Here is a 21,187-nt window from a genome sequence, read left to right on the forward strand (position 1 = left end):
GGTATACTGCGATAGGTGTAGGGTAAGGTAATGATTGACAAAATAAGGCACGTGACAGAGGGACTGATAAGGGAAGAGTGGTGTGGGTTTACAGAATAAAGAAAGCATAGCACTTAAGTATTAGCCATGAAACTATTATGTGAGAAGGCTGTATATGGACTGTACATGGACTTAGCAACATATAAATGCTAAGGTTTTGCAGATCTGAGATGTAAAAGGTAATTTAGGGAGAATGATTCAGAGTTCTGATGATAAATAGAGAGGCGCAAGATTGACTGGGTTGGTATAAAAGTGGGTCTGAGAAAAGGGTGTGTGGAGTAATGTGAGAAATCAGACAAAGGGGCATGTGTAAGAGCAAAGTTACCAGGGTAGTAAATGAGGTTGTGAATGGACTGTGGAGTGGCTGGTGTTTGCTGGTGATAGTGTTCACTGCAGAAAGTGAAGTGAAAATGAATAAGATTATGAAGGCAAATGGAAACCATGTAGATAGGCAATGAATGTTAACACAGACGGTGGGAAAAAATTGAAGATGCTTATTCGTGCAAGTACTTGGTCACAAATATAAAATATAATGGTAGGATAAAAGCTGGCATGGTCTTTTTGAAAGAGGAGAAGGGTGTGCACAGAAACCAAAGTTTGGATCGTTAGAAGAATTTTCGTGCCAGTTCTCCTTTCTGGATGCAAAGTGTGAAAGCTAAACAAACAAAGATAAAAAAAAGCTCAGGCTGCTGCAAGAAACTGACTGCGCAGTGTCAGTAGAATTCTGAAATCAAGGGAAATGTGGAGAACAAAGAGGGAAGGAACACAGGTCAATGAAAGGACCGTTTAATTCACAAGTGCAGGGAAAGGCAGATCTAAGAAATGTTAGACAGACAGAGGAGAAGAGGCATTAAACTAAAAAGCCCTAATAACTAAGAAGCATTAGAAAGCATTTAAACATACAATCCCAACAAATCCCAACAAAGACAAACATACACAAGCGCAAAAGTCACACGTGTAAGGAAGCTCGATGCATGCACTGTCGATGATCCTTCTGTGCAGGTATATGAAAAATTTTTATAGGCAGATGGTTCATCGTTGATTCTTTACTTAGAATATATATATATAAATATATATATATATGCCCATGATAGGAGATATATATATATATCCAGGTGCTATATATATATATATATATATATATATATATATCATATTCATATATATTATATATATATAGTATATATATACTAATGATATACATAAAAAGACTTGCTACAAAGGTCAATTTATTCCTCACTAAATTTCGTAATGTCTTCATTACATTATCGAGGGCTGTACAAAATAAATAATATAAATTACAAAAGGCTATAAATTTAAATTTAAACACTAAAGTTGCACCATAATTACAAATTTAAAATATTAGGAGGGCTAATTAAAAGGACAACTTAAAAACAAAACAAAATAAAATATTATATATATATATATATTATATATATATATATATATATATATATATATATATATATATATATATATATATATATATATATATATATATATATATATATATATATATATATATAAGGTAAGCAGAGTCTGTGACCAACCTATTCAGTAGCAATTTACGAATGAAAAGAAAACGAAAGACTAAGAAAGGTACAGTGTGTGCCGGCAGATGTTTGTCCAATAGAAGTTTTTAAATACAGTCTAGAATGATTACTAATATTAGAAAACTCTGGGTTTGTAATTTTACTGCCTGTCCTATAGCTAATTCTACGATTAGAGTCTATGCATACCTTCAGAAGTCTCCTGGTGGATCCAATATAAGTTCCTAAATTACATTTAGGGCACGCATAGGTATACACACACTCGGAGGAGATATAAGGGCATAAACGATCTTTGTACTTAAATAACGACCCGATGGTAAGAGGATTAACAGGTATCAGGTGGACCTTAATGGCTCCAAACTTATTTTGGATGTTTTGTGAAAAGTTTTTCCTAAAAGTATCATCAAATTAAAATGGAAAATTAGCATAAAAACTCAATTTAGAAACATTATAAATTATAGGGTAAGGGACAGTCATCTAAGAAGTGCTCCCTCAGGGAGCACATAAAAATGTTGGCAAAAGTAGGACCAAGAGGACTTCCCATCGCCATGCCGTCAAACTGCTTGTATAACTTACCGTTGAAAATAAAGGTTGTGTCCAGCACAGACAGGCTTAAAAGAGTTTTAAAAAATGTACGCTTAAAACCACTAAAAACTGTCTCGGGTTCAGGAAAAAGCTTTTTTAAAATTATATTGATAGTTTCCTCCACAGGTACATTATTCAATAAGGATTCTACATCCAAGCTGGTCATAAACAGGTCTGAATCTTGCAATAAAATCCTTTCTTTAAATGGACTGGAACTTTTTCAAGTGAAATTATTTGTAATCAGTGGCTCAAGCAAGGGAACCAGAAATTTTGCCAATTTATAATTAGGGGCGTTGTATGATGCAAGAATAGGTCGCAAAGGGGTACCTTGTTTATGAATCTTTGCTAGCCCATAGAGGATACTGTAAGATGAGCCTGTGACAAACAATTCTTTCACTTTTCAGACTTCTCAAGAAACGGTTAATTTTATCTTCGGTCTTAACAATGTTGGAATGATCGGGAGTTCCAGTCATCTGAAATTTGCAGGAATCATTAAGAATGATTTCCATTTTCGTAATATAACCCAGTTTATTCAACAAAACAACTCCCTTACCTTTATCTGGTTTCGTGATTAAGAGGTCTTTCTGTGACAGTTCCTTTAGAGTTTCAAAATCAGTCTTTTTTAAAGAATGGGGTCCATTGGGGGCTTTAGTTTCTGAAAGTCTGCTGTAACCGATCAAATGAGAGGTTTTGGAGATCACCAAGGTTGGCATCAAAAGGCAGCGATCTAAGTCTCTGAAAATAGATTCTAACGCCGAAAAAAAAAACTTTAATAGTTAGGTTTAAAGTTAGTGGTTTTAACCGTGTATTTTTTAAAACTCTTTTAAGCCTGGCTGCGCTGGACACAGCCTTTATTTTCAACGGTAAGTTATACAGTACAAGCAGGTTGACAGCATGGCGATGGGAAGTCCTCTTGGTCCTACTTTTGCCAACATTTTTATGTGCTCCCTGGAGGAGCACTTCTTAGATGACTGTCTCTTAGCCTACAATTTATACAATGTTCCTAAATTGAATTTTTATGCTAAATTTCCATTTTAATTTGATGATACTTTTAGGAAAAACTTTCACAACACATCCAAAATAAGTTTGGAGCCATTAAGGTCCACCTGATACCAGTTAATATCACTTTACCATCGGGTCGTTATTAAGTACAAAGATCGTTTATGCCCCTTATATATGTCCTCCGAGTGTGTGTATACCTACACGTCTACTAAAGGTAGGCATAGATTCTCATCGTGGAGTAAGCTATAGGACAGACAGTAAAATTACAAACCCAGAGTTTTCTAATATCAGAAGTCATTCTAGAATGTGTATAACTACTATTGAAAATAAGGACTTTTAGGTTTTAGGGCGAGCTTCCAGCAGCCATGAATTGACAATTTTAGAATCGTTAATGATTAAATGACTCGTCCCCTTGTTAAACAGCAAAACCTCTGCCGGCACCCTGCACCTCTCTTAGTCTTTAAACATTGCGCCCACGAGGTCTCTTCAGTCTGGAAGATAATGTAACATTGCGACCTGAATAACCAGTCTTTCCATCTATCTCCTCGTACCTTTTGCAATATCCTCGTTTATATATATATATATATATATATATATATCGCCTATGCCCCTATATATATATATATATATATATATATATATATACTATATATCGAAATATGTATGTAAGTCATCCATATTGTATGTATATATATATAATATCTGTATATATAGAAAACTATGGAAGAGCCCCATTTCAGTATTTATTGTCTCATAATATATTATATATATGCCAGAAATCTATATATATATATATATATTGCATCGGCAGTATAATATTTATATATACCCTATGTGCAGCTATAATATCATAAATTCTTTTGTCTATATATATATAATGTATATATATTATATCATATATATATATATATATATATATATATATATATATATATATATCATTCATATATATATATATCTATTCAGGATATAATCTACCTGATTCCTATATATCATTTATGTAAATACATATATATATTATGTTTATTATTTCCCTCATATATATATGTATGTATATATATATATATATATATATTCCTATTTTATATATATATATATATATATATATATATATAAATATATATATTGTTGCTATATATATATATATATATTTCAAACTAAAACCATAAAACGTATATATATATATATATATATATATATATATATATATATATATATATATATATATATATATATATATACCTGTATTCAGGGATTTTGTTTTTGTTTTTAAGTTGTCCTTTTTAATTGTTCCTTCTAAAATTTTTTTTTTTTTTTTTATTTGTAATCATGTTGCAACTTTTTTTTTAAATTTAAATTTATAGCTTTCTTGTAATTTGTTATTTATTTTGTTCAGTCCTCGAAAATGTAATGATGACATTACGAAGCGTGGGGAATTAACTGACCCTTTGTAGCAAATCTTTTATGTCCTCCTCCTCATTGATGTATATCCGGCTGGGGTGGCCACTACTGCTGTTTGGATATAAATATATATATATATATATATATATATATATATATATATATATATATATATATATATATATATATATATATATATATATATATATATATATATATATATATATATATATATATATATATATATATATATATATATATATATATATATATATATATATATATATATATATATATATATATATATATATATATATATATATATATATATATATATATATATATATATATATATATATATATATATATATATATATATATATATATATATATATATATATATATATATATATATATATATATATATATATATATATAGATATATAATATAATGTAATCACTATTCCAGCTTTGAAGTTTAATACTGCAAATGATTTCAAAATATCAACACCTGCGTATTATCAAGAGACAACAGCCAATGGCGCAGGATTATTAAAACCAAACTTTTGTCATTACCGCTGTGTCGTTTCGACATAGTCTATACAGATGTTGATTAGCAGAACCGTTTAGAGCGACTGGTTTTTTCTGGAACTGAATCTAATATCTGAGTTCCTACTGGAGACTTATTTCTTTATGCAGAGGTTGAAAGGATTGGCAGCTGAATGTGTATACCTAGCCTAGTTTAAAGGAAATAAACAAAAATAGGCTAGAAAGAAAAAACTGGGGTTCAATGATTAAGAAAACGAATTCCCTTCCTCCAGCCTTTTATGGTATGGAATGCTATCGTTAACCGAATACTAAAACGCAACCATTCCTAAACATGACTTTATTCCATATAATTTGTGTTTATCTTCGGGGTAATAATAATAATAATAATAATAATAATAATAATAATAATAATAATAATAATAATAATAATAATAATAATAGGACCTTTTGGTTAGAGGACGTAATTTCCTAACTTCTCCAACGTAGAGACCAAATAAGATTCAAGATATTACGAAGCGAATGAGGAAACTATATAAATACGGAGAAGATTAGCCTGAAGCAATTTCAGTTCTGGGAATTATTAACTGGTTGTAAAATGCCCTAAAGTTCACTGGAGGCTACTAACTATAATCATATCAAACTATAAAGTCCGGAGAATGATTTACTCACGCCTTACCTAACAACGTTCGCTTCAGTGTAGAAATTTCCTTCGTTTTCTTCGAGAAAACGAAGAGGAAAAGAATACCTGGGCATAAGATTGAATGAAATAAATATAAAACGCAAGGAAAAGTCACATTACTATAATTACGGTATTAACGCTGACGAAGAAAATCAAAAGCGATTCTTACTGAGAAGGAAAAAGAAAGCAACGAGCAAACAGCAAGTTTTTCCTAGTCAGCAAATTGCCATCTCCGTCCCGGGGCTCCTTCCAGGAAAGCTTCTTCGTTGAACTCTCACTTCTTCTCCCTTGGCGAACGCCAGAGGGTATGTCACTAAAACGAATTATAGACAAAAAGCCTAAAAACATGGGTGAGAAGGAAAGAGTTAAGCTTTCATGGCTTCCTTTAATTTCAGTTTGTGTATTTGTATCTTTCCTTCACTGTAAAACAAAATTCGTTTGATAAATAACCTCGTATTAATACGACAGCAGGGAAGGAACGATAAATTCCAATATTTTTCTTATATCTTTGCTGTATTAGTTACCTCAAATGATGTGGTGAAGCACTTAATCTTGAAATATACGTAGTTGTTTTCGAATTTGCTTCACTTCTTGCCAGAATTATTATTTTCTTTCTCATGTACTGATTCATTTCGATGTTTTGATAAAGTCATGATCTGATTTTCCCTGTCTGGAGAGGTTTCTAAAACAAATTACCTCACGTGGAAGTTGTAAGAAAACACCCACTGAGAAACAAAAGATGAGCAAACTGTGTTTTATAAATAAGTCTCTCGTAATAAAAATGCTGACCAGGTGGAAACAGGAAAAAGAATAAGCATGACAAAAAAAAAAGTCAAATTATCCTGATCTAGAAGCACATCTGATCGCTAAGTGAATTCGTAAGATGTGGTGCAGTTTCAAAAAATCAAATCAACGACCACAAGTGAGAAAAGGAATCATGAATGTGCCTTCGGAAGCAACCCCTTCTAAATGTCCTTATCACGTGAAGGTCGCGGGAGATGAGCCAAAAGAAAAGGGATTTCATTTCAAAAAATCAAATCACCTGACCACAAGGCAAGATCGAAAACTAAAGATGAAATGTGTTTCTTTTTTAATTCCTCTTGTCCCTCCAAGGCCGAAGAAATTACAATTGGTATTCATTTTTTCAAATGTTTACAGCGTGTTTGGAATCGGCATTCGAGTTCCCATTCCAGTGAGTCATTAATGAGAGAACACTCCAATTCCGAGTAATCGACAGCGAATTATCGAGAGAGGAAGGTAAATACTACAGATACATTGAAAATTGCTTCCTCGTCTCATGCGTACGCTTTCTCTCACACATAAACATTACTTTATGTGTACTTGTTAAATACTGTGCGTAATTATATGTCGACATACTAAATATTTATATACATATATATGCACATACACATACCAAAAGAAACGAGATTAACACAGAAATAAATAAATAAAAAGATGGAAGAAATAATATTCATACTACGGATGGACAGCAACGCCAAAAAAACTGCAATTACAGGTAGTCAAACCTCATCTGCCCAACTTCTGTGATAAAACCATCTTTAGCTCGTTTTACACTTACCCAGCCTACGCTTCTTCTTCGATCCGATGCTACTGTGTTTAATACTCTATAAATAAACATACATCCCTTCAAACACACGCATGACGCTAGATCAGAACAAGATATGAGCAAGGCTGAAATGTGTTGTCGTGTACTCACTCTGAACGAAGCCGTCCAGCTTGCAGACGACGGCCGGCAGGACATAGTTGGGATGCGACAGATGACGCACGATATGCACCCACATGCAAACCAGGGTCACCAAGAGATCTGCCGCTGCTAAATTGACCAAATACTGGTTGATGCTGGTGCGCATGTGCGCGTTGTAATACACAACCAGGATTACGAGCAGGTTGCCAGACAGCGACACGAGGAACACCAAGACGTAGGCTGCCATCTGTCGGGGGAGAAAGATTTAATGACCTCGGTCACATTTCGCTTCAAGTTCAGTAACATGGCACTACATCTTATAAGGGACGTTGGAAGTTTGATATGCAAAATGAACAGTGCAAAAACAAAGCAGCAAATACGTACGTACATACATACACAGATATATGTATATATATATATATATATATATATATATATATATATATATATATATATATATATATATATATATATATATATATATATATATATATATATATATATATATATATATATATATATATATATATATTATTTGCATATATATATATATAGACAAACCCAAAAAGTATATATATATATATATATAATTTACATATATTTAAAATATTATAATTTATATGGGGCATATATAAATATATAAAAGATATATATATAATATTTATATAAATGAAGAGCATATATATATAAATATACATAAAGTATATATATAATATATATTCAAATATCCGTTTAGCAACTTTCCCAAGGGCAGGGGAAACTTATGGCATTTTTGCACATCATTACACATAAAGTCAAGCCTGGAATAGCAGACAAAACCAAAAAGTGAGAATATGTTTTAAATTAACAAGAAGAAATATTAATGAATTTACATCCGATTTAAAATTGATAATCAATTTATATGGAACAGTTAATGACATCCTTGAATTCAAAAGATGATCAAGTGAGTAATAGTTTTAGAAAATGAAAATCTGAGCATTGGGTTAACGACCATTTTTATGTCCAATTCCTGGCCAAATTCATGCATGAAAGTTATCACTTCAAGGAATCTGGTGATTCAAACATCAGTTTAGCCTGAACTCTTCTCAAAGGCAGGTGGGAAAATGATGGGCTTATCTTTCCTGATTTTCATTGGAACTTTTCAACGATGACCTGGAATAGCAGCTTTCCTTTGCCTCATTTTTCAGAGCTCAGATCTTAAACCTAGATCGTGTCTGGCTTACAAGAAGTGGTACGTGGAACTGCGATCCTATCTATGTGATATGTATCAAAAAGTTATCAGTAGACCCCGGAACTATTAAAAATGACCTTCAAGTATACTTTATATGCATCAGGAAAAGATGGGATAGTAATCCCAGTGATATTCGTCCTCATGACTTAACCTTCTGTTCATATAATTGTTTTGAACTTATCATCCATTACCTGCTTGGATTAGCGTTGTTTATTTGAATCTATTGTTCCGCTTAGTTCATTTTACTCCAGCTATTTGATTTTTTTCTATACCAAGATTACGTAGACAGTGGTGTTCATGTTTATAAAAATTTTGATGATATTCTGTTTGCGCTCTTTGTTCAAAATATTTGTGAACTTTCATTTTGATGTATTCTAAAGTTTCAAGTAGAATTAAAATAGTTATTGTATTTAATCTCTTGCAAGATATTCAATTTTAAACACATTTTCGTGTAAATTATTTATTGTATGGTTTTCAGTTCAAACTTGTTCATTTGTTCCCTGTTCAAAGGTTGATTGTACAACCATTTTGATTTATGATATATACCATTTGCAGTAATTAATTTTTTTTTAAAATGGTTCCACTTTAGTTTTATTTTAAATATAAGGACATTTTTTTTATTTGGACCAAGATAAATAATTTCCATATAATTGTAAGAAGGTTTTCATCCCCAAATTTACTTGTATTGTTATCTCATAATAGTTAGTTTTAAAATAGTTAGGATTAACTTGCACGGGCTCTGTTTAGTTCAAAATATTGATAATTTCCGTTTTGTATATTTTTAGAAATTTCCGAATTTACTTGTATTGTTAAAATAATTATTAGTTATTAGATAGGATCAAGGTTTGCTGGCACGGGCTCTTTTAGAGCAACCCAAATTCATCGTTTCTTTATTTCAATTAATTATCATGTGTCGAAATATTCATCAAACTGGTATTGTATACAGAACACAAAATTACTTGTATTTTATTATTATTATTATATCAAGATGTACACCTTTGATTTATAAACATTTATTAAAATAATTATTGTATTATTTTTTTTTTCTTTTTACAATGTCTCATCATTTATAAATATCCAAGGATGTTTTTTGAACAAGATGGATGCCCCGAAGATTTGCTGATAATTTCAGCGCCTAAATGTTAGGAGGGCCCTCTCACTGTTTCCTGGAACGACACACACGGAGAAATAGAACGTTTTTGACCCTCGTCGACAATGGACACCCATAACCGGAATTAGGAGTCTATCAAGGCGAACATCGAATTTGGCCGTCAGGAACCTCGCCCCGATGCCCTGAACACATAAACTCTTCTATAAAGGACAATTTTTTTTAAAGTTTATAAAAAAGATCATCGAAAATAATTTTCCTGTTGACTAACAAGAATATACATCTGGTTATCTATTATAAGAGCAAAAGACGAGCAGCCTGGTTAAACAACCCAACAACCCCTTGAAGAAAACTAACGTTACTACCGGTACTATGATAGGATGCCTCGGTTCTTAATTATACCATTATTTTCTCCATTTCCTTTTTTACATTAATTTTAATTATTATTATTAAAGAATATTTCAAGAAAAAACAAAATCACGAACATCGAAATAATTGACCGAACTGGATCACCGCCGCCTACGCCTCTTGGAGCATTGCACATTGGGAAGGAGAAACCAAAGTTCAATATTACGCAGGAAACATTTCTCATACATGACCGAGCGATCCCTTAGCGAACAATGCGAATCAAAATTCAGCATCGGAGGATCGAAATTCTTCCATTCATCCCCAGCACACAACGCCGCTCGCACAAAACCTGGGAAAATAGGCTCCGCCTTAATTTTAGGGCAGCCAATCATAATAGCAATCAAGACCCCTATAAATACCAACCCGAATTACCTTTTCTTCAGACCTTCTGCAACCACGTTCAGAGGATGACCAACGAGCTAGTCGAAACATGTCGACGGTTTTAAATAGAACCTGAATCCAGACGAACGATTTCATTGGATAAATAATAAAAGACTTCCCATATTCCGCACACTATCCTTTTCCAACATGAATATCGGCCAGTTGCTGACTAACACCGCTGAGCCTGAAAAGCGAATCATAAGGAAGATAGAAAAGACACTATATAAGATAAATTCGCATAATACAGCCACCCTTTTTAACTTATTATTATTATTATTATTATTTAGGATGCAAAAGAATGGTGACTGGATGCTGTTGAGTATATTTGCAATTTCTTAATCTCAAAATGAGTTTCTTTGAAACCCGAGGTAAATCATATAACAGCTGTCCAAAGTTCATTCATTCAGCTTCATTATCAAACTTACTGAAATGCAAAGAAAACATAAAGATTGATATTTAACCTAGCAATATAAATATGGCATCCAGATATCCTTCTTTTTTAACGAGCAAAGTATAGTGTCAATTTTCCCCTGAGATATTATTTTATTTTAAATGGTACAGAGTACTATAAGAAAACATTTTACAACATCAATAAACCTGCAAGGCAAGCCTCATTCATGAAAAAATAGACACTGTAATGTCTGAAAAGGGTCTTCTCCGAGATATTATTATTATCATCATCAACAAATAACAATAAATACCAAAACAAAAACATACACATGAAAAAATATACACAGCTAAAGACCTGAGGAGATGAAAATAACTAACAAATATACAAAAGGGTATTATAACAATCAAACTTTATTTGCCCTCTTCCACTCCTGAACATACGCCTAACAATAAACATTTCCTTTGGAGCCTGACTGCTGTCTCTTATCAGATCCTTAACTGCATTCGCTGGTTGACCTGACCAATGTTTTATTACTCTACCTGACTCTATCACTTGTGCTCATAACACATTCGATTGGGCAGCATGGTGTAGCGCTTGGTTTGCACTTGCTAGATCTGGCTTAAAGCCCATCAGACCAGGCACCTGACGAGGACAAGAAAGGTTTACGGGCTAGCAACCGCATCCCCAAAGCTTGCTGATGAACCGAAAAACTGTGCTATTTCTAGTGCCACCTCCTATGGTGCGTGGTCAAGTGGACCCAACCTTGCTTTTCCTTTGGTTCTCCAGTAGGAGTTCCAAGTTCAGTTCAGGGAAGCAGAAGGCGACCATTTCCTGAAGCAAATTTTGTGCCTCTGTAGCCCAAGTAGCAATCTAAATACCTGGTGGTTAGTTAGCTGTGGAGTACGGTTACTAAGGTAGAAAGGGGCATGGGGCTAGCAACCTCATCCTAAGTTACTCTGTGGGAACCGTTAGGTTAACCCCCTGGAGCCACTGCGTATACGAGGACTAAATTATCAAACATCACGAAACAATTGTCGGAACATCAAAATTCCAAGTGCAGTATTACTACCATTTCGACGTTACATAATTCACTAGCTGAGTTTAATTAAATAAAGGCCAAAGCATTTTAAGCCACAAGCACATTAGAAAAGATCCGCCCAGCTATATATAATCGTTATGAACCAGCCTTTATACTGATCTCCATTACAACACCAACATCCCTTTCATTTCAGAATCTGTTTAACCAGTTTCACAACTCCGAATAAAAAATAAAAAAATCAACCTGTCTATAGAGAGTGTTTAGCAATATCCATCCATACTCTTTTGGAGAGTCCGTATTGACATCATTTTTCATCCTTTCATCCCAAAACCCCGTTTACCCTTAACGCTCGCAGATCACGTATAAAATCAACGTTAGTGTTGATCAATAATCCTCTCTATTCCCATCTCGCTATTTATGATACCTATTCTCTAGTTCTAGTACATTCAGTCCGTTTACCCAACTTCACAGATGTGTAGATCAGGTATAAAATCATACTGTTTCTCACCGTTCTTCATTTATCCCTCCATATCTTTTCGAGATGCCTTCTATTTACAAAACCAGGTCCCCTTTCTTTCCAAAATTTGTAAAACCAACTTAGCAGTTTGTAGATCAGACACAGCATTTAATTAAAGCTACGTCACTCTTGCTATTCTACCAAGTACAAAAACGTACTTTTTTTTATAATAGTGGAAATCTTCCTCTTCACCAGGATTTCAATTACGACATATTTATTTTGTTTTTCTTTTGTGTGCTAAACAACCTTTTTCTGATCTGTTGTTTTTCCCTTAACCATTTACCCAATGATTGAGTAGCATGTCAGCAAGCTAAAAACTGCATCACTCTATTCAGGCACTTTTGATTATCGTGACGCTTAACTGTTTCGTAACCTTCCTCATACAGTCCATACCTATATATTTACGGCCCGAAACCGTCAACAGCTATTAGGCATATTTGTAGTATGACACAAAAACACAGATGAGAGAGAGTGAGATAGATATACAAGTGACAATGCTGAATACACCATCACTTAAATGCCCCAGAAAAATATGCTGGTAAACTTAGGCTTTACCATAACGACGACGAACGCGTATTGAAAATAAATCTCCACTAATGACTCTTCTTTTCAGATTCTCGCCTTGCGCAAATGATCCATCCTCACAGACTTTTGCCAAAAATAGGAAAAACGGACAAATCATTCGAGTGTCTATTTCAGCGCGGTATTCGATCAAAGGTCTTCAAAACGTCACATTTGGAATTCAGTCTTCCGGCTGCACTCGACGCCGATTCTGACTCGCATTTGTATTCATCAGTTACTGGGACAGGAAAAAGTTTCGAGGGCTTTTTCAGCCTCTCGCCGAGTGGTTTCTGATACGGGTTTTGGAAAGCTTTGCTTACTCGGCCCCGAAATGAACTAATCCTTGGTAAATCTGTAGAGAGAGAGAGAGAGAGAGAGAGAGAGAGAGAGAGAGAGAGAGAGAGAGAGCATTTTAATACTCATTTTATTTTATTTTCCTTCCTACTTCCCACGCTAAATCCTAGTAATTTGGCTTGGTCCTCTCCTCTTAGCCCAGTCCCTTTATCTCACCCCTCCAAGCATCCTATCCGCATCCTCAATCTCTTCATTACATCGTTGGTTGCTCTCATTAACTAGTCATAATGTTCATCCACTTCACTCTCCCCCCACCCCTCTCCTCTCTCTCTCTCTCCAGTGAGGCCTCTTAAAGGCACTTCGTTTGATGTCGTAATGAACATAACATCCGACAGATCTGGAGATTAACGAGAAACTTAAGCCTCAGGAAATCGCTGACGCCTGTCTTTTGCCGCTCTTTGGGGGATTAAGCTGAGTGGATGAAAGCCGAGGGAAAAGGCTGTCACGAAAAGGAAAAATACTTGAGGTGATAATAAGCTCAGAGGCCAATAATGGCAGCTGCAAAAGATACACACTCACACATATACGTATATGCTTAAAAACTCACAGTAGATGCACGTGACTTCAGTATATAAGCGAATACCACGGAAAAATGACAGGTAGAAGTTCAGTACCAAGACCTTTCACGTGTTCATTCACCCACCTTGAATTTTTTTGTGCCCGGAAGATGCGTGAATAAACACGAGAAAGCGCTTGGCACTGAACTTTTGCCTGTCATTTTCCTGTGATATTCACTTATATACATATATGCATACATATGTGTGTGTATGTGTGTGTCACGTCAGTCACTGATCTGATTCTACTGCAGTAGCACTAAGTGTCTCTGATCACTATAGTACTGTTTCTCAATGAAGACGAACACTTGATTTATAGTAAGAGGGTCGAGTGTCCTCTTCTTAGGCTTGGGAAAATCACTAAAATCATCTCGTATTTAAACGGCAGTCAACAGCTTCTTATCACTCTGTGAGCTGTGATGATCACCAAATGGCCGTTCATGGTGTTTGCGGCCTAATATATTCAGCTACTAACTGTTTCATATACAAAGGAAAAAAATAGGATATTGAGCCTTTGAATTTGGATATGCGTACATGTGATACATATGAGAAAAATGTAGAATGTAAAATGTCAGATGCTATGAAACTATGGAAAACCAAATTTGAAAGATAATGAGTGTGAGAATGGGAAAAAATGGCATGGCAGAGACGTGTCAGTCAAGGAAGAATGTACTTCTTGTGTCAAAGACAGCGGGGAAATGTAAAACAGTGAGAATCTGCAAGTTCTTGGATTTTGTGACTGAAATTAGGCGTAGAAAGAGATACCTTAGTAGCAAATGCATTACCTCAGAAGATAGGTAAAGTGAGAAAGCAGAGATAATATATGAGACAGGTGGAATCTATGCCTTTTTGAGAGAAAAATAGAATAAAGGTTCCTACTGGGTGATCTGAATATTAAAGTAGCTGAGATGACATGGCTGGTAGGGTTAAATCGCCCAGGAGTGAATAACAATTGGGAGATTCTTACTGGATTATATTCTAAAAAGTGTTTTGTAGTTAGAAGAGACTGATTTCTAAAAAAAAAAAAAAAAACACTGTATTCTCGGAAGGGTACGAACTGCGATGAAAAGAAATTCATATATTACATATTGAAAAACAAGAGAAAGTGACTGATGTAAAGGGGAGGAGAGGTGTAGCATAAGGTATATCAGAGCACTGAGTTTAAGAAATAAAAGGGAAAAGTCATAAAACTGGAGAAGAAGGTTTCAGAATTCCGATATGATTGTACTTGAGCAAGTTTGACGAGAGGTGACAGTAGGGTATGAGAAGGTGGATGAAGATTGGACAAGGGTTAATGACACAGAAACAGTGAGAGAACTGAAAGGGTGAAAGACCTGAGTGCCAAGAAGTGCATGCATCAAGAAAGAAGGAAGAATAATCGTATATAAAGGAAACTGAAATAAGAGGTTTATGGAAGGAAAAACTGCGGTTGTGTGAACTACAATTGGATGAAAGAGGGGCACTTGTGCCGAGTTATAAACGAGACAGGATACAGAACTGGAAGCTCTGGAGAAAATAGAAAACTAAAAGTTGATGAAATGGCTGGGCAAATCTGAGTGACCGCTTTTGAAGAAAATAGCTGTTTGTTTTTTTTTTTCTGGAGAAAGGTAGGAAGTACATTTAGAGTTATCAAAATGGATTAATAATAAAGGGCGCAAGTGGAGAAATACTGACTAAAGTGAATGAAGATGTGCTTTATAAAAAGATGTTAACCACATACGATCGAAAAGGGGCAAAATTGATTGTTAAAAGGAAGTGGGTATTGTTAACCTGGGAACAGTTGTGGAAGTGAATACTGAGATTGTGGGGAGAGCTTTCAGGAAGTTTAAGGTTACGAAAGAAAATGAAATCTTTTAGCAAATTCTGACAGAGAAACCCAAAGTTTATCATATATGTACTTTGAAAAGATATATCTCAGTCTCAAAAGCGGGATTGATTACCAAAGTAAATTTCAACATAGTGGCACAAAAATGGCATATGGTTCTGAAAAAAAAAATTAAAAAGAGAAGCATATAATCTAAGATTATTTAACTTTCATGCTGCTGACACTGCCCTCCAACACATAGGCTCTCCTTGAATATTAAATTATTTTCGTTAGTAGATGATGGCACAAACAATAGAGAGATTTCTAAAAAATAATTCAGCACACCTCATAACCGGATACTGTTCCTTAACTTAAATAGGATGGAACGTTTATAATATCGGAACTTACCTTCAGTATTTCTCTCCAGGTGATGGGGATCCAGGTTTCCTTCCGATATGTATATTCAAATTCGCTGAAATCCATCTCCCGGTGGTCAGAGGGGCAGGTGGTGTTGCTCCCGAAGATGGGGTTGCTGCTCATGTTGCCTGCGTTGAGAGAAGAAGGGGAATTTCATCCAGAGGAAACAGATCAAGAATGACCAGAGGCAAAGACAAGGAGGAAATGGATTACTGTTGGGGCAAGTAATAAATATCACAGTCTATGAAATGAAGGTGAAGAGTTCTGGGGCTGATCATCTCAGCTTTCGTTTGAATGACCGAGTACTTTTAACGCTACGCTGAGTTCCAATACTAATGAAAGGCAAATGAAAAATTTAGAAAACTCTAGGTTTAGCAGTCGCTGGATTTAACGATATGGCATTATTGGAGCAAATATTTACATACTCCTTTTCATCGTAGCCTTCTCTGGGAAAATTGTATACGGTAAATTAATTTGACGGTGAATATGAGGGTCATAAACACCTACCTAGGGGAGAGAGAGAGAGAGAGAGAGAGAGAGAGAGAGAGAGAGAGAGAGAGAGAGAGAGAGAGAGAGAGGACCGCCGCTGATGAGGACTGACGACTAAAAGTATGGGGAAATATCAACGATGACGAAAAAAGAATAAATGATAATGTAGGAGATGACATCTATAAGCTCTAATCAAAGATGCACAGAGAGAGAGAGAGAGAGAGAGAGAGAGAGAGAGAGAGAGAGAGCTTGTGCACAGAGAAACGGTTCATCAATACGGCTCACCAGCCAGTCAGAGACTATATTATACATGAAAGCTACTTTTCTGTTCGCAACTTGCTAAAAAAAATCTCACCTATTCCAGCCATATATAGAAGCACTGACAAGGTCTAATTCCATAAATGAACCAGGTGTCTGATGTGTAAAGCCATCATCATCACAATTAACGCTTTTTATCAGTCTTTTCTTTCATTCCTCCGTAGTTTCTGGAGTGGGAGAAAAAAATGCCGAGGATATTGGAGTAATGCAAGAAAAATAATGAAAAATACATCAAAGAAAATTTATACAAAGTCCAGTAACAACTACCCACCTTTACCTTTAAATGGGTGGATGACCTTTAGATTTGTGAGATTTGCACTACATGTCTTAGTTGCGTATATATTATTCGTTACTATTTTATGTTTACGTCTTTAAACATACAAACGTAATTAGAAATTACCCAATATGTTGAGTGAATAACTGAATTTTTTTATCTCCAATTTTTTTAATGGATACTCTGACAACTTTTACTTTTCTACATAGGATTTTCTCAAATCAATGCGTATTTAATTTAGAATAATATCTTTTATAATAATGTGTGCATATTTGCAATAATAATAATAATAATAATAATAATAATAATAATAATAATAATAATAATAATAATAATAATAATAATCCGGTATAATTGCTTTATAACAAAAAATTTTTGATCTTCACAATATCTTTCCAGTTCAAATGCTCACTGTTATTGGAATGGAATGGTATATAAAATTGAGGTCAAAGGCCAAGTACTGCACTGTGAGGTGCCTTTACTTCCTTAAGGGTCTGATCTGGGAACTATGGGGTCATTCAGCGCTGAAAGGGAAATTGAGAGTAAAAAGGTTTTAAAGGTGTAACAGGAGGAAAACCTCGCAGTTGCACTATGAATCAATTGTTAGGAGAGGGTGGAAAGTATGATGGAAGAAAGAGAATATGAAAGGAGGTGCAGTAAAAGGAATGAAAGGGGTTGCACCTAGGGGCCACAGGGATGCTGTAGAGAACCTAAAGTAATGCCTACAGCGCACTGCGTGAGGTGCACTGACGGCACTACTTCCCTATGAGGTCTCTGGTATTCCCTGCCAACCCTTCTGTCTTCTGTCTTACTTCTCCGTCTGCATCCTACCATACACCTCCCTGTTATAATTGTCACAGTCTTCCATATTATCCTCACCATAATACATCGAACTATCATTCCTCTCTCGACCTTTCAACCGAACATTCTTCCATTCCCTCAACCGAACAGCATTCCTCAACCGAACATTCCTCCTGATGACCTTTCCTTCGTACCATTCCCTCAACCGAACATGATACATCGAACTATCATTCACCATGGCCAGCCATCCACTCACATCATTCCTCTTGACCTTTCCTTCGTACTTTCACCGCCCATCATTGATCTCACCTTTCCTTCGTAATCCCATCAACTCCAGCTTTCAAGACCCAACCGTCATCGAACTATCATTCCTCTCGAGGACTCCCATTCCCTCAACCGAACAAGTAATTAGCATCGGAATCTATCATTCATTCCTTAATTCGCAACCGAACATGATACATCCCTTCACAAAATCTTCGTCTTCCGGCCTTCAATTTTTCTAAGAAATTCATTCCTTTTCCTTCCCTCAACCACCATTCCCTCAACTTTCCTTCGAATTCCCTCAACCGAACATGATATGTAAATGAGGTTCCCCTCAACCGAACATGATACATCGAAGCTGATACGTCTTCCTCATTCTCCATTCCCTCAACCGAATTTCCTGGTTGATGTTCCATTCCCCTCGAGTATAATAAAACACTGTGAAAAATTCCCTCAAATGATACATCGAGTAACAACATTCCCTCAACCAAACATGATACATCCCGAAGGTTAATAAACATCGAACTATCATTCCTCTCGACCTTATAGTATGAGAGTGAGATCTCCCTTCGAATAAGGATCATTCCCTCAACATCTCACATCGAAATCATTCAAACTCCAGGAAAAGACCCGTAAAACCTTCCTCCCTAGAAGTAATTCATAATCCTTAGCAATCATAAACGAAAACAAAAAAGATAATAAACAACTACATACAGGGAAAATTAGGTTGTAATGAACAAAAATGTTTCCTTTTTTCCGCCACACTACAAATCTCTCTCTCTCTCTCTCTCTCACACACACACACACACACACCCACGCACCCTGAAATACTCACACACACTAGACTTAGGAGAACAGAAATAGCATTACAGAAATAGTAAGGAGATCCACAAAGCCCACGGGATGGAAAGTAAACATTCCACAATCTGAAAGGGTCTCAGACCTATATCCAGACGCCTATTCAATGCAAAATCACGTTCCCTGGAAAAAAAAAAAAAAAACTATGAAAGCTTTAAAAACGAAGGTATTATGGGCTCAAACATAACGTTCACGTAGAGTTTTTGGAGTTATACAAGATGGCTACTCTAAATAACTGTGAACGCGATCGTTTAATGTTTTAAATTGCTGAGATAATCACATGTAAATTTACATAAAAGGAAAAAGGAAATACTGGCGAGTGTAAAATCAAAGATTATAAAAAAAAAAAAAAACCAGGTATTGATAGTATCTCAGCTGGGTTTATTTGAATTGTATGGATATTATTAGACAAGTTTTTTATGTAGTTTTTATATATCAGCTTAAAAGTCAACTGGAGTAGCAATTTAATTCACAAGAAAAGAAAAAATGATGAAATGTAGAGCAATGTGTTCTTCTTGTGTTGATTATAAAGTTATTTCTACGCTTCTGAGTAACAGAATGACGAAGGTAATTGGCAAAATCATTTCCAATAAATGCTGCAGTGCCGTAACAAGGAGTTCAATCATCCACGTGTGATCTACTTGCTTGAGGCATCATATATCACGCAAATCTGAGAAACCTGTACTGTACCTTTAGAGTGGTACTACTTCTGGTATTGCCGGTGACTTACCATTGTGGTTGCCCACAGTCTGACAGATTTTCACAAACACACCACCTTACTGTCCCTGTGAGTTTACGCATGTGCAGAAAGACTATACTTGAGATGTACAGTATGTTCGGTCTCTAAAGTGCTGTGCTCAGGTAAAACGATCTGTCTCTCGAAAAAGAAAAGTGGAGGACTTTGATGCTCTGTAAGCTGCACCAAGTTGATAAAAATGCTGTACAGATGCATGCAGTAAGATGTGTAAACAATATGAATGTTATTCTTAATAATGATGAACGTTTCGTTAGACATCCTTATTGTTATTCATCAAGAACTACTGAACAGGTTAAACTCATTAAACATCAAAACAAATCTTAATTTGTCTTTTTGGAGAAGCTAATGACCTACTGTAAACATAATAGTAGAAGAGAATATATTATTTCAGAAAGCGAGACACTAATTGTGAAATATGCAAAGGTTACAAAACATGAGTAAAAAGTCTAAAATGAATGGCTGGTGCTTTTAAAGGGAAAACCACCTGGCTAATTCATTACTTGGAGTAAAAGTTGATTCAGTGAAGACTCAAAGCATTGTACTTCGGACGGTCGTAAATCTGGCCTGAATAACACTTGGGACAATACTGTCAGAAACTGCTGATAAATTTAAAATACTTCCCTGTAATTTATTTACTACTCTTCCCACTAGGTGCACATTTTACAGCTGATTAACACACACACAAATTGAAAATGCTTCTAGTTTAATCAAAATTATTTTACTACATCTTTAAGCACTATATTATCAGGATTGAACATTACTTTAGACAAGTAACACACTTTAAAATATATTAAAAAGTGGAAGAAACCAGTTGGATTCTGAGATATTTGCTGGTGTCAATAGTAATCCAACACTATCAATGTATTATATATTCATTTTCCATATTTGCAACACTTCTTGTACCTTCCATGTGTAAATGCTGTACTTCAAAATATGTTCATAATAATACTGAGGGCGCTCCTTTAAGAATATTATTGTTTACAAAAGAGAAAAGTCTGGTAAATATACAAAATATTTTTGTTCCTATAAATTTCTATTAGTGATACTAACCATACTCCCTCTGGACCATGAATCTGATATCTATCCCTTGCAAATACTGCTCTGAAATCTGGTTTATCTAATATAACTGTCCATGATAGGTTTGCGAACTAACC

The 21,187-nt window shown here is 34.9% G+C and overlaps 2 protein-coding genes across 2 annotated transcripts in view; one reads left to right on the forward strand and one right to left on the reverse strand.

The window, feature by feature from the left end:
* Nucleotides 1-21,187, forward strand: part of LOC136834675 (orexin receptor type 2-like) — a 417,498-nt gene that overhangs the window by 309,616 nt on the left and 86,695 nt on the right. The gene's annotated exons all lie outside the window — the stretch shown is intronic.
* LOC136835080 (orexin receptor type 2-like) overlaps nt 6,888-21,187 on the reverse strand; it is a 37,719-nt gene continuing 23,419 nt past the window's right edge. The window contains exons 2-3 of the mRNA XM_067098260.1: nt 16,267-16,403; nt 6,888-7,757 (exon numbers count right to left, since the gene is read on the reverse strand). Of these exons, the coding sequence (XP_066954361.1) occupies nt 7,476-7,757; nt 16,267-16,403 (419 nt within the window). The 3' untranslated portion in view covers nt 6,888-7,475. The remainder of the gene's footprint in view (nt 7,758-16,266; nt 16,404-21,187) is intronic.

This window comes from Macrobrachium rosenbergii, chromosome 54, assembly GCF_040412425.1.
Source record: "Macrobrachium rosenbergii isolate ZJJX-2024 chromosome 54, ASM4041242v1, whole genome shotgun sequence".
NCBI lineage: Eukaryota > Metazoa > Arthropoda > Malacostraca > Decapoda > Palaemonidae > Macrobrachium > Macrobrachium rosenbergii.